At 39.8% G+C, this 14,897-nt stretch overlaps 1 protein-coding gene across 4 annotated transcripts in view; it reads left to right on the top strand.

Moving 5' to 3' along the window:
- The window catches only part of LOC109911348 (lysine-specific demethylase 4B-like), a 91,322-nt gene extending 78,731 nt beyond the window's left edge, over positions 1-12,591 (top strand). For all 4 annotated transcript variants that reach the window (XM_048614302.1, XM_048614301.1, XM_048614304.1 and 1 more), the window contains exons 5-7: positions 5,988-6,102; positions 10,074-10,267; positions 12,263-12,591. In XM_048614302.1, coding sequence (XP_048470259.1) covers positions 5,988-6,102; positions 10,074-10,267; positions 12,263-12,365 — 412 coding nt within the window. In that variant the 3' untranslated portion in view covers positions 12,366-12,591. The remainder of the gene's footprint in view (positions 1-5,987; positions 6,103-10,073; positions 10,268-12,262) is intronic.
- Positions 12,592-14,897: the final 2,306 nt, after the last annotated feature.

Here is a 14,897-nt window from a genome sequence, read left to right on the forward strand (position 1 = left end):
ATGGATAAGTAGTCCAATTAAAATTGCAGTTGAAGGATGTTAAATTTCACCAAAGGAAGGTTGTCCTTTGTGTAAAAGCAGAGAAATTTTCTCAGACCATTAGAACAAATACTAATGGTGAAAAGAATACTGCCGGAATAAGTTTAAATATATTAGGTATAATGAAAGAAAAATCTGAAACTGTTATTGAAATAATGGTTATTAGGCTGGAAGCTGACACTGTGAAATGATAAATATAACTATGAAATTAAATAAATTTTAAAAGTTTCATGGCGTGTTAACTAGGCAAAATAATGCTAACTTCTTACAAGTTTTGTCGTGTTTTAATATGCTAGATTCTAGCTACTAAATTTTAACTGCCTTTTGAAGGACAGACCTTCAATAACCTGTCACTGGCTGGTGTTCTGTTTTGTGGCATGTTCATGCTTCTGGGCAATTTTTAGACACGCTGCTTCAAGATGGTGGTTCGTGATGGCTAGCTGACTGTAGCGACAGGTAGCAAGTCAATAGTGCCAGTAGCACCTCAGGATTTGATGAGTTGCTTTCTTCTCTTCCTTTTGATTCTTAATAGCACCTTGCTGATGAGATAGTTGTTTGTGTACTGATGACAAAGGGTTAAGGACTTTCATTCACTGAGAGTTCGTCCCCTCAGTCTTTAAGGGTTTTTTTCCCCTCCTTTAAAAGGGGATTTGCAGGGCAAAGCGAGTGGTAGATAGCTAGCTGTTATTGGATGCATTCTAGTGTCTATATATGAGAAACAGCCACTCCTTTTTACTTTCTTTTTGCAAGTTAGGTGATTTTCTGCGATACTACCCTGACAGAAGCCATGGTCACCTAATCGGGAGTCAGAATGTTGTTGTCAAGCTGTTTTCCCTTACTCCAGATACTTTTATACTCCATTCCTTTTGAAATAAAAGTAATATTCCATTTGTCTTAGCTATTAAATTTGGATGTTAGCATTTTGCAGTTTATGGTTAACTAGGAAATTTAAGACTCCAAAATCCTCCTTCGAAAGCCTTTCGCAGTGTTTCTTTATTTAAAATAATATTTGGCTCCTCTATTCTTCTTCCCAAAGTGCATTACCTCATTATATTCTATCAGCCAAGTTTTTGCCCACTTGCCTCACCTGTTTTATGTCCCTTTTTGTCATCCACATCACTTGCCTTCCTCCCTCCATTTATGTCATCCTTAAACCTGGACATGGTACATTCACTGTCTTCATCCACGTCATTAATAGATATTGTAAATAATTGTGGCCCCGCACTAATCCCTGTACACCATGAGTTACAGGTTGCTATCCTGAAAATGCAGTCCTCATCTCAACTCTTCTATTAGTTAGCCAATCCTCTCTCCATGTTTACAAATGACCTCTAACACCACCATGGATTTGTATCTTAAGTAGCTTAATGTGTGGTACCTTGTCAAATGTCTTCTGGAAGTCCAAATATATTACATCCTCTACTTCCCCTTTATCTATCCTGCTTGTTACCACTACTAAGAATCCCTAGTAAGTTTGTCAGGTGTGATTTTCCCCTTCAAGAAGCCATGCTGACACTGTTTGATCAGTGTCGTGTCCCCACAAGGAGACAGGCATAACTTGGGCCCACGTGGGTACGGATGGCCACCCCTCCCTTTGACCTGAAGAAAATGAGAGGAATTAAAAGGGAAGTTGTTGAGGATGAGGATGAGCTTAGCCAAGCGGAGGAGGGTGGTGGTGGTGGGTGTGGACGGTTCAGGCCTTTGCTCCAGGAAGAAGCAGAGAGTCCTGTATCTTTGTGGGGTACATGGAACATTCCTTTTCCAGTCCTATTCTGGCCCCCGCCCACAACTCTTTTTCTCCAATATCTTGATGATCTCATCGGTGCTGCCTCACTCTCTTGGTCTGGAATTGGAAAAGTTCATTGATTTTTGTTTCCAATTTCCACCCTGACCTCACTTTCACCAAGTCTATCTCCGACTCCTTCCTTGACATCTGTTTTTCCATTTCTGATAGACCGGCCACTGATATCCCTATAAATCCATCGACTCCCATTGCTACCTGGACTATACTTCCTCACATCTAGCTTCCTGTAAAGACTCCATTCCATTCTCCCAGTTCCTCCACCTCCGTCGCATATTCTGATGAGGCCATCTTCGACAAGGGAGCCTCCGAAATGTCCAGCTTCTTACTCAAGGATTCCCCAGTACTTTTGTTGATAGGGTCCTCCTCCAGGTTTGTTCCATCTCCCGCACTTGTGCCATCAGACACTCTCTTTACTCCCGCAACAGCGATAGGATTGTCTTGTCCTTAACCACCTTCCCACCAACATCTGCATCCAGAAGATCATCAGCTGCCATTTCTGCCACCATCAGCCATACATTCCCCTCCCCTCCTTTGTCCGCTTACTGCAGGGACACATTCCCTCTGGAACACCCTGGTCCACTCTTCCTTCACTCTCAACAACTCCCCACAGCACTTTACCCTGCAACCGCTGAAGGTGTAACACCAGCCCATTTACCTCCTTCCTCCTCAGTGTCCAAGGGTCCAAATATACCTTCCGGGTGAAGCAGCACTTCACCTACACTTCTCACACTCTAGTGTACTGCATTCGCTGCTCACAACATGGTCTCCTGTACGCTGGGGCAACAAAACGTAGATTGGGTGACCGCTTCACAGAACAGCTATGTTCTGCCTGCAAAAAAGACCCTGAGCTCCCAGTTGCCTGCCACTTTAACACACCACTCTGTTCCCTGGCCAACATCTCTGTCTCAGGTTTGCTACAGAGTACCAACGAAGCTCAGTGCAACCTGGAAGAACAACACATCATTTGCTGCTTGGGGACCCTGTGGCCCTCCGAACTCAACATGGAGTTCAGTAATTGTAGGGCCTAAACTCTCCCATGTCCTAGTCCCCTATCCCAAACACAGCAGGCCTTGTTATTCTCAGTCTGCCATTTCACACTACATATTGTTAGTCACTAACAACCTCCATTTAAAAGCTGTTTGCCCTCCCAGCCAAATTGTTATTCACTCCTTTACCTGTCCAACTGTTTTTCTTTCTCTTTAGGCCACCTATCATTTACTCCTTAACCCCCCAGCCCCACCCTATCTTCTGCATAGAAACCCACATTTTCGTAGCTACTATCAGTTCTGAGGGAGGATCACTGGACCTGAAAGGTTAACTCTGATTTCTCAAATGCTGCCAACCTGCTGAACTTTTCCAGCAACTTCTGTTTTTTTTTTTATTCTTTGAGGGGCCTATATTCACTTTGGCTTCTCTCTTCATTTTCATATGTTTAAAGAAGCTCTTGCTGTCTTGATATTACTTGCTAGATTAACTTTTCAGTCTTTCTTATTCTTTGGTCCATTCACAGCAAAAATTTATCCCCAGGATTTTGAGTCTCCCTTGGCAGCTCGTCGTGATTAGTTTAGTGGAAAATTTGATTAACACAGGTCCTGTGTTAATGAAATGGTCTTTTTTTTGCTAAAAAAAATGCCATTGTGGAAACCTGTGGAATATTGGCTGCCTCCATTGTAATCACTAGGAAGTGGTATGGTTCTGCAAGCTCCAGCTCTCGGATGTTATCCTGGCTGATATCCTGTAATCAACAATAAGATTAACTGAAAAATGATTTTGTTTTGATCTGAATTAGTTTACTGAGATGTTGCCCATGTGTGGTAAAGATCGTTGTCTCAACTTCAATGTAACTTCTTATCCGAAGGATATACACACTGTATGACAATAAATCTCCCATTATTGAATGTGCATTTCAGTCTAGATTAGGCATTTATCTTGGCTGCGTGACTTAACCTGCAGCTATTTGAGCCAGAAGTAAGAGTTAACACTGGAATTTTACAGAAAATACATTTGTCAAACTCATGATCCACTCATATCCATAATAGTTTCACTAGATTTTTAAAATATTGTAGTAGGCAGAAACATTTTATTTTGTGTTCTCGCTTTTCGATACAACTGGGTCTATAATCGGCATCAACCATTGCCCTTTGATGAATTTACTATCTGCTTTACATGTAATTAATTGCTTTATGTATAATTAATAAGTACCCACTGAGTATTTAGAGATGGAAGGTTAAAGCTTAACCAAACCCTTTGTCTTGAGGACATTACAACTAAAACAGGTATTGAAACTCTGTGATATAACTTACTTTCTGACCGATCAAGCATGTATTTTGTTTGTTGTTCAAAGTAATTCTGAATAGATGGTCTGTATCTTCATAATAAAGAAGCCATTATTCGTTTAGATAGGTGGAAGGTTAACATGATACATTTTGACTTAAGATTTTAACTGTAACAGACTGGAAGCACTACTTGCTAAACCCGATTTTTGTAGACAACTTAACTTAATGTGCTAAATTACAGAACTGAGCTTTCCTCTTCTAACACAACCATAAGGTGCAGTTCAAAGGTACATTTTAAATTGCCCCCTATAATAGTCATGCAATTTTCCAGCCAGAACTGTTTTGGAGAGTCTTGGGGTTTACTTCCTTTCCTTTCCTAGTTTTTAATCCCAGAGCTCTTTAATGGAGATTTTTCATGGAGATTCTCTCTCTGGTGCCAGCTGGGTGGATTTTTGAGCCTTTTTTCAAATCTTCTTGAATTTGTTTTTTTCGGTCTGGATGTGAGCTCCCACTCTCAATCTGTGTGATAAGACACCGGGATTTTTGCTTCCAGTTGATCTCCCTTTCTCTCCTGGAGATTGGCATATTGGCTTATCTGAGAGTTTTGTACGATTACATATGATATACTGCACTTGAATCTTATTCCAAAATTTCTCACCTAAATTGTACCATCATAGCATTTATTCCTTTCTTCCTCAGCTGCTTGTCTATTTTCCCCTTAAATGTATCTCCACTATTCACTTCAACCATTCCCTTTTGGGGTTAGGTCTATTGCACATGTGGTGGCTAATCAGCCTGGATGCTTATGAGTGTGGATGCAGACTAAATGGTCTGTTTCTGTTTTGTAATTTCTGCATTCTATTTATCAGAAGGGTTATAAGTCTTCCTGACCAAGAATATCTTGGAAATTCTTTGTCTGAAAATTCTCCTTCATGGCAACAAGAGTCATATAGTTCTTATCCGCAAGTAGCGATGTTGCTTAGCCACCATTTGAGTGTCAAACTCTTTTACCTTGGAACTAAATGGAGATTTAAAGTATAACTCTTCTTGCAAAATGACATTCTCAAACCTTCCTGGGAACTTGGAGAAGATTATTTGAATGGAGAAAGACCGCAGAAAGTGTCAGAACACTGGGATTAGGGAGTCCTTGGCAATGAATCGCAAAAAGCTAGCATTCAAGTTCAGGGAATAGGAAAGACAAATGGATTGTTGGCTTTTTAATTCAAAGGAAATAAGAGTATGAAAGTATGGAGGTTTTATAAAAGCTGTACAAGATACTAGTCAGACTGCAGCTGGAAGACGGTGAACAGTTTTATGCTCCTTTGTCTAAGTAAATCTACTGGCATTAGAGGCATTGAGTTGACAAGCTTGATACCAGGTATAGAAGGGACAGTCATATGAGAAGAGGTTGAGTAGATTGGGCTTGTACTTGTTGGCATATAAAAGAAAGAGAGGTGATTTTATCGAAACATAGAAGATGCATGGGGGATTTGGCGGGGTAGATGGAGAGATTCCACCCCAGTAGGAAAGCCAAGAACTGTAGGACACAATCTCAGAATAAAGAGGTTGCACATTTTAAGATAGTGATGAGAGTTATGAATCTGTGGGATACGTGACCAGGCAGGGCTGTTAGGTATAAACAAAGCTGAGATAGGCAGATTTTTAATCAGTAATGGATTCAAGGATTATGGGGAAAAGACTCATTGAGTGGAGAGAAGATGCAAAGGGCTAAATGGCCTACTTGTCCTCTTGTGGGCTCCCTATCTATTTATCAATTTTCTTTTTCCTCACTTCTTCAGCATTTCAACACATAGCAGCTCTGTTTTTAAAGAAAAGTGTAAAATTAGTTTCTAACTCTTCCCTTTCAGATATTGTACACCACGGCACATAGATTTTGATGACCTTGAGCGCAAATACTGGAAGAATCTAACGTTTGTGTCTCCTATCTATGGAGCTGATATCAGTGGTTCACTGTATGATAATGTAAGTAATAAAGCTGTCTTGAAGAAGCGCACAAATCTTTTTCAGCAAAATGTTGATTTTTAATTTTGTCAGTAGAAGGTTATGAATTGTGGTAGCACCTTATTTGGGGCAGTAATTCCTCTTTGCTGCTAGGGCTTTCATTCCTCTCACTCCCTTGGTGTGAGGTGGTACCATACCTTGCAAATTGTACTTTGCATTTGTGCCAAGTAACTTTCAGTGAACATATTATCTGCCTCAGTTATGAACTGTTGTTCTGAGAAATATTATGTGGTAGGCAGTAGTTAAATGTTCCTTTATGGTAAGGAGAAACAGGGCCTGCATTGCCTATGGAAACCTATATTAACTATGTCTGCATGAAGCAGGGACTTTGACTTTGGCCTGTACAAATTAGGTGGGAGAAAAAGAAAAACCGATGAATGAAGCATTGTCAGTTATTTGAGGCCCGAGAAGAGTATACAGATGAACAAATACAGATGCTACTTTGAATTCCCAACTTGTACTATCAGCTGCTCTAATACGGGATATTCCAGATAATATCCATACTGATATGAATTGTTCTGGAAAGTTGTAAAGAAAATCTGATAGCCTAAAATCAAAAAGTGCTGGAAGTGGAAATTCTAAAATGGGCAGCCAGATTAACTTTTTGAGGAATGGCCAAATCCCAAAACTCAATAAATTACTCCATACAAGTTGTTCACCACCTGTTCTCTTAGACCTGCTGATGAGTCTGCTGTATAGTTTCAATATTTTGGAAATGAAATTAGTCAGTGATCTAACAATCCAACAGTAGTAAACCTAACAAATCAGGCTTGGTAAAGAGGTACATAAAAGTAAAAAGTAACAATATATTGTTCTGAATGCCAATGGCCTCTTTTTATGTACTGTTTTTGAATATATAAGCTGGCAAAGAATTTGGAAGAGAAGTTTCTCAATTGCTGCACAGAGCCATTTGGTCAGAAGCTGCAACAATGTAATAACAATTGACAGCATAATTGAATATGAATGATGATAAAAGAACTTGCATGGCAAAAACTGATCATATTTTTCAGAGTCATGTAAGATTTTTGAACAAGAAATTATGGATTCCTCAATTTTTAACTTGTTCATCCTAGTATATGCTTTTCCTTTTTTCTCTTTTTCCATACTGATGAGATATGAGGATAGGAAACAGAGAATATTTTCTCATTTCAAGTTTGTTTTCTTTCCCTGCCCGCATGACACTGCACACACCATGAAGCTTCACAGGTGCATCGTGTACTGATGTTTCCACTTGTAGGTCAGATGCAGTGCAAGTTGACTATAACTTTTTTTTTCATATTTATCATTAAATGCAAGGCCCTTTGTATGTACTGACAAAACCTACTCTAACTCTACATTAGGTCCACTTTCCAGCAGTTGGCCCATAGCCTTGAATATTTTAACATTTCAAGTATTGATCCAAATATCATAAACCTCAAAGTTTGAAGTTTCCCATTTCAATTACCCTTCTAGGCAGTGCATTCCGTATTCCCACCACCCTCTGGGTGAAAAATATTTTCCTCAAATCCCTCTAAACCTCCTGCCTTTCACTGTAAAATTATGTCCTCAGTTAATGAGCCTTCATCTAAGAAGAAACAGCTGCTTCCTATCCACCTGTCCAAACCCCTCAATCTTGTACAGCTCAGTTAGGTTCCTCATCGGCCTTCTCCACTTTTTTTTTTAAAAAAAACAATCCAAACTTGTCCAACCTCTGATCGTAGCTAAACTGCTCCATCTCTGGTAACCTTCTGGTGAATTGCCTCTGCACCCTCTCCAGTGCAATCACTTCCTTCTTATAGTGCAGTGCTGCAGCTGTGGCCTAACCAAAGTTTTGTACAGCTCCAACATAACCCCCTGGTCTTATAATTTATGTTGTGACTGCGTGCCTTCTTGACTACTCTATTAGCTTGTTCTTCTACCTTCAGAGATCTGTGGACAAGTGCCCCAAGATCCTTCTATTCTGCTGAGCTTCCTAGTGCTCTACCATTTATTGAATGCTCCCTTGTCTTGTTCCTTCTTCCAAAGTGCATCACCTCACACTTGATTAAATTCCATCTGCCCATCTGACCAATGCATCTATATCCTCCTGTAACCTAACACCACCTTCCTCACTGTCAACCACCTTGCCAGTCTTCATGACATACAAATTTAATGGTTCTCTATTGTAAATTTCCATTACCTGAAACTTGATTATGGCCACATGTGGTCGTCACATGTCACAGTGGAATATTGAACTGTGTAATCAAAAAGTATCGTGTGTGTAGTTTCATGTGGCGGTTTAGATTTAGATTTAGACATGACATGAAAGGATGTATTCTAACTTTTTTAGTGTGAGCGTAGTCATTGAGGCAAACAGTAGACTTGTCAGTGGCTAAATAGAATTCTTTAAGCCCTTTTTCAGATTTAGTCAGGAACACTCCTTGATAATGAGAGTCCTTGTTTTTACTGCACCACAGCTGCAGCTTGGGTGGTCTTTGCAACCCGTCTGCCATTTAGGTGCTGTAAAGAGGTCTTGACTAGACTGGAACTGGGTTAAACGGCTCCATTATCACGGTGTGACATCAAATCCAGTCTCCATTTCAGTCAGCAAAACAAACAATCTCTTTCTACCAACTTCTTCATTAAAGAAAAATTAGACCATAAGACTATTAGACAAAGCAACAGAAGTAGGCCACTCAGCCAGTTGAATCTGCTGTGCCATTTAATTGGATCATGGCTGTTCTGCTAATCCTCAACTTCACTTCCATGCGTCATCCTCGTAACACTGATTCCCTTAACTTAAGTAATGAGTTCTTGTTGACTCTCAATTGTTCATGGATTTCTACTACAATCTAGATCTTGTAAGCACAGCATATATTCTTACCTATTAGAAATTTTTTATATTGTGATTATTATACTCCTAGAAATTTTGGTGCCCCTTTCCTCCTCCTTTCTTAGTGTGTGCCTTTTCAAAAAAAAAAGCTTTACTAGGATGTGTATTGTTGGGAAAGCCAGCATTTGTTGCCTATCCCTATTTTCCTTTGAACTAAGTGGCTTGCGAGGTTATTTTAGAGGGCATTTAAGAATCAACCACATTGCTGTAGGTCTGGAGTCACATGTAGAACAGGTAAGGATGGCAAATTTCCTTCCCGAAAGAACATCAGTGAACCAGATGGGTTTTTATGCAATTGATAATTTCGTGGCACTGACCAGATTTAATTTCCAGATCTTTCATTAATTGAATTTATTTATTAATTGTATTTAAATTTTACCATCTCGTTTTCAACATTTTTGAACTTTTTTTTTTAGATAGAATCCAGCTGTTTCTCTGAGGTGACAGAGGTCCTCTTGAATGTCAAGTCCATTGACTTTTTGATCAGGATTAAGAAAACAATTTTAATTGATCTTGTAAAGTTGAACTGGGGGAGAATGGTTAATGTGTGAAGGTGTTGTGTTGGTGTAGATTTGGATTCCCTTTTGTTTCCTGGCTAAAGAGCAGAAGATGCCTTATGAAGATTGATAGATCTCCTATTTAATTCATGGCCATCCCTTCAGGATAGTTTGAATTATTTCTTGTTCAATCTTTGAAGGATTTAGACACAGCAGACTTGCTGTTCTTTTCTTGAACTTGAATCAGTCATAAATTTATTCCTACAAAATATGATGTGAATAATTAGTTTTAATTATTACTTTGACCATTTTCTTAACCCCTAATATTCTCTAAGCCAGTGAAGATTTTATTACTTACAAATCTATGAGTATTCTTGATGGTCTTGTTACATGAGATCTTGGCATTAAGTGTTACAGTGATACTTAGAAGTGAACAGTTGCATTTTTACAAGCACATGGATTAGGGCAAGTATATTTATGAAAGGTTGCATGTATTGGTTGAGTATTAATGAGGTTTGAACATGTATATAGTATGTTTTCCATGACTTAGTGTTATCATTTTGTTCTCTCATCCTTCATTATAGAATATTGAAGAGTGGAACATTGGAAACCTCAACACATTACTGGATATGGTGGAACAGGAGTGTGGAATTGTGATTGAAGGTGTGAATACTCCATACTTGTACTTTGGGATGTGGAAAACTACATTTGCCTGGCACACTGAAGATATGGACCTCTACAGCATCAACTACTTGCACTTTGGGGAGCCCAAATCCTGGTTTGTAGAGAGATTATTTTATTAAGTTGAATTGACAAACAACTATTTTTCTTTTGGTCTATTAAGGATTTTTGAGGACTGATTAGACCATGAGGTCAGGATTAATTCCACTGGTTAATGCAGAGTAATATGCATTCTGTCTAACCTGCAGTCAGGGCTTTCTGTGAATCAGTTAGTGTGTTCTTTCGTCCCGTGTATACAATGATTTTCGAATCACGTGGACTGTCACCAAAAGTTTTCAGACTGCCTGGTACCTCTAGGTTTGATTACAGGAAGATTTGTGTTTTGCCACTGTAGGGGATTCTTCATCATTTTGAATGACTTGTGATTGCTGAACTAGATTGTTTTGCACTTGGATGTTAGGGGTTCCTCCCCTATAGGCTGCAGCTGCAGGCATGAACCTGATTATGCAGGGATCGAGAGAGCTCTTAGCCAAGATTTCCTGAGCTGCTTTTTGGAATGTAAATGTGGAAATTGTACCCTGCTGTTATTACTTGTACAGTTATCACCCCAAAGGAGTCTAGTCCCTCTGTGTGGAATGTGGAGGATTCTCTTGAACTGGTCATGCATTTCCTCGGAATGAATTTTGCATTTTGTATTAATGTTACTTGTCACTCCAGGTGGCACTCTGGGAATTATTGAAGGTTGCTAATGTGTGAATGCTGAGTTGTGATTTAATCACTGTACTGTCCAATCTGTTGATACATAGAAAAGAGTAGGAAGCTCAGTCCCTTGAGACAAGACCAGAATCTGTTTGTTCAGAAACAAAATCAGAAAGTAACTTTAAATACGCTCTAGACATATTAGCAGGTGAAAAGATAAAGCAGCATTTGGATTAAATACCTTTCTTTGGAGCTCCTGAGCAACAGGCTGGTTTAATATTGGAGCTCATCTCTGGCTGACTTGCATATAATGGATGCTTGCATATTACAGCAAGGAACAACTAGTATAAAAAAACCTGTGCGGTATAGTCTAATTGACCAACACTGGGAAAGTTGGGAACAACAAACAAGGTTAGACATCATACAATTAATTGGGTAGTGTTGTAGAACAGAGGGACCTAGGGTGCAAATACAGAATTCTTTGAAGATTTGTGTCACATAGAGATGGTGGTTAAAAAGGCATTTGGCACGATTGCTCAGCCCTTTGAGTATAGGAGTTGTGAAGTCTTGTTGAGGTTATACAGTTCATTGGTGAGGCCTATAGTGTGTCCAGTTCTGGTCACCCAGTTATAGGAAGCTTATTATTAAGCTGGAAAGGGTTTAGAAGAGATTTACCAGGATATGGAAGGTTTGAGTAATAAAGAAAGGCTGAGACATTTTTTTTGCTGGCGTGTAAGAGATTGAGAGGCAACCCGTTAGAAGCTCATAAAATAATGAGGGGTATAGATAGAGTTAATGGTAGTTGTCTTTTCCCTGGGATGGGACATTTCAAGACTAGGGGGCATAATTTTAAGGTGAGAGAAAAGATTTTAAAAAAGACAGGAGAGGCAAATGTTTTTACACAGGGTGGTTCGCATGTGGAATGAACTTCTGGAGGAAGTGGTAGATGTGGGTACAGTTACAACATTTAAAAGACATTTGGGTAGTTGCATGAATAGGGAAAGCTTGGAGGGATTATGGGCCAGGAGCAGGCAGGTGGGCCTAGTTTAGTTTGGGATTATGTTCGGCATGGACTGGTTGGACCAAAGGCTCTGTTTCCATGCTGTATGACTCTACGACGCTATTTATACTTCCATCAGGCCTGTTAACATTTGCCTGTCAAGATCACCAACTTCTGGAAATGCCATTACAAACCTTCCTCCAGCCTGAAAAGCATCTGTTCCCCACTGCCATTTCTTGTCAATCAACCAAATCCATATTTGTGCTGCTACTCTCCCTTTTATTCTGGGACTTCGGCTTTGCTGGCAAGGGTATTGAAGAATATATCAGATGTACATGGAGTTTGGGTGAAAGCACCAAAAAATGAAACTTTCAAAATTCTACTTGTTCACAGGATGGATAAAGATAACTTACATCTTGATGAGAAGAAGGTTCAATCAATAAGAAGAATATCATGTCCTCGGTATTTCAGAGCTCATTTTTTTTGTATCGAATGACTTGTTATGGTAAATTTGGCAACATTATACACTGTTGAATGATCCCTTGAAGGGTGTTGTGTGAAATTGGAGAAAGGTATATGACCATTTCTAAATGTAAATTGGAAAATGGTACAATGCTTGTACATTTCAGTATGTCCAAAGAAATGAAGTTGGCATATCATGTCTCTTCTAAGAGAGCAGGTGCTCTGATTACTTGTGCTGGCTGTTGATTAGGAGAGATTGATTTGTATTTGTTTCTCGCATCCTCAATGCCTGTGAACAAACTTTTATGCTCATTGTGAAGCATGATCCTTGATTTTTGATTAAGACTTAGTCGGTGTTGGTAAGATCATACGTTCATGACTGAAATGACCATAGGCACTGAAAACCTTCAGGATCCAGAGTCGCCAGTACCTACTTGCTGAATGCAAATATGGACTTAATGTTGTGTTTGCAAGCAAATAAAAATTTAAATACGAAAAATGAGACGATCGTTGTAATACTGATGTGAGGCCTTGGTTATCATCTCCATCAAAGGAAATAGAATTAGGTGGCACAGTGGCTGAGGTTATCACTACTGCCTCAGCTCCAGAGATCCAAGTTCAATTCCACCGTAAGGCAACTGTCTGTGTGGAGTTTACACATTCTCCCCACATCTGTACGGGTTTCTTCTGGGTGCTCTGATTTCCTCCCACAGTCAGAAGACATGCAGGTTAAGTGGATTGGCCATAATAAATTGCCTGCTGTGTCCAGGGATGTGTAGGCTAGGTGGATTAGCCATGGGACACGCAGGGACACCAGAATACGGTTGGGTGATAGGTCTAGGTGGGATACTCTTTGCGAGGTCAATGTGGATTTGATGGGCTAAATGGTCTGCTTCCACACTGTAGGTATTTTATGATTAATAGGGAAGATGTAATTTTCTTTTTGCACTTTGTGTGTGACTAGCAACTCGTTAATGACATTGGTGGATAGCTCATGGAGACCTTGTATTTGCATGAACGTGTGACTATATTGCATATGGGTTGCTAAACAGAGACTGGGTTTGGAACTTGGGCCATTTTTATTTTATGTGGAAGAATGAGTTGCCTTGATAGAGTTGTGTGGGAGCCAGAGTTGTAAATCCTGTAAAATACAGATGGCAAGAACTGTGCAATCTAAATAATCAACATCTAGTTTGGCAGAGACCAGTGAGGAGAAATCTGATAGCCAAGGTTAGATGCAGACGTCGAAGACAAAGTGAAAGTGTAGAGTATTTCAAACAACAGAGAGAATGTTATTGGAACCTTTGTAACCATGAAAACAACTAGCTAGAGTGTGGCAGAAGCGGCATTTGCAGGGGAGCAGGTATTCATTGTGATGAGAGAGCCATTCAAAATTGGTTAAGGGGTTTCCAGTGAATCGAGCAACAACTAGCTAAACGGCAGGTAGTTTGTGTGTTTTGTTTCTGCTTAGGTTGTCGGAGGAAATTGTCTGACAAAAGGCCTCCGCTTTCTCAGAATTTAGACAATTTGAGAGAAACACACGGGAGTTCCATCGTAATATTCTGCTGAGTGCACTATACATATTACTAAAAGCCTGTTCTTATAAAGCAAATGTTAGACACCGATGCAGAGGATACTTACCAGGATGTTGCCTGGGCTGGAGAATTTGTTATAAAGAGAGATTGGACACATTTTGATTTTTGATTTGATTTGTTGTAGTCACATGTACCAAAGTACAGTGAAAAGCATTGTTTTGTGAGCAGTACAGGCAGATCATAGAAAACAAGGACATACAGATCATAGGGTGCTTAGAGTGAGGAAACAGGTTAAAAACTGCACAGGAGGTGCACAAAGCAAAGTCAACATTGTTTGCAGTTGGAGAGTCCATTCAGCAGCCTAATAACAGCAGGGAAGAAGCTGTTCTTGATACCTTTTTGGTGTGTGTGTTCAAGCTTCTGTATCTTCTGCCTGATGGAAGCGGTTGTAAGAGAGCATTACCAGGATGAGAGGGGTCTTTAATGTTGACAACCGGTAACGGGAAGTGTAAATGGAGCCCATGGATGGGAGGTTGGCTTCTGTGATTGTCTTGGCTTTGGACACCAGTCTTCTGTAGTTTCTTACAGTCCTGAGCAGAGCAACTACCCGTTGTTAGCCAGTAACAGTCTCCATTAACAGCTATTCACTCTCTTAGCCAGATTGTTACTCACTCATTTGTCTGTCCAACTGTTCTTCTCTCTCTTTGGGCTCTATTTCCACCTATCGTTTACTCCTTACCTGCTCCCTACATATAACGCAACACTTTCCTAGCTACCATTGGTTTTGAGCAAGCGTCACCGGACCTGAAACGTTAACCCTGATTTCTCTTCGCACATGCTGCCAAATCTGCTGAACTTTTCCAGCAACTTCTGTTTTTGTTTGATTTACAGCATCTGCAGTTCTTTTGGATTTTATTTGTCAAAAATCAGTCTTCGTTGGAAGAATGTCTCCTTAGACTCAAACCAACACCTATTGTATGTTGTGCTGGTTTAAGTCAGGTTAACAGGTGTTCTGTTAGGAATAGAAACCA

The sequence above is a fragment of the Rhincodon typus genome, chromosome 29 (assembly GCF_021869965.1).
Source record: "Rhincodon typus isolate 14 chromosome 29, sRhiTyp1.1, whole genome shotgun sequence".
In the NCBI taxonomy this organism is placed as follows: domain Eukaryota; kingdom Metazoa; phylum Chordata; class Chondrichthyes; order Orectolobiformes; family Rhincodontidae; genus Rhincodon; species Rhincodon typus.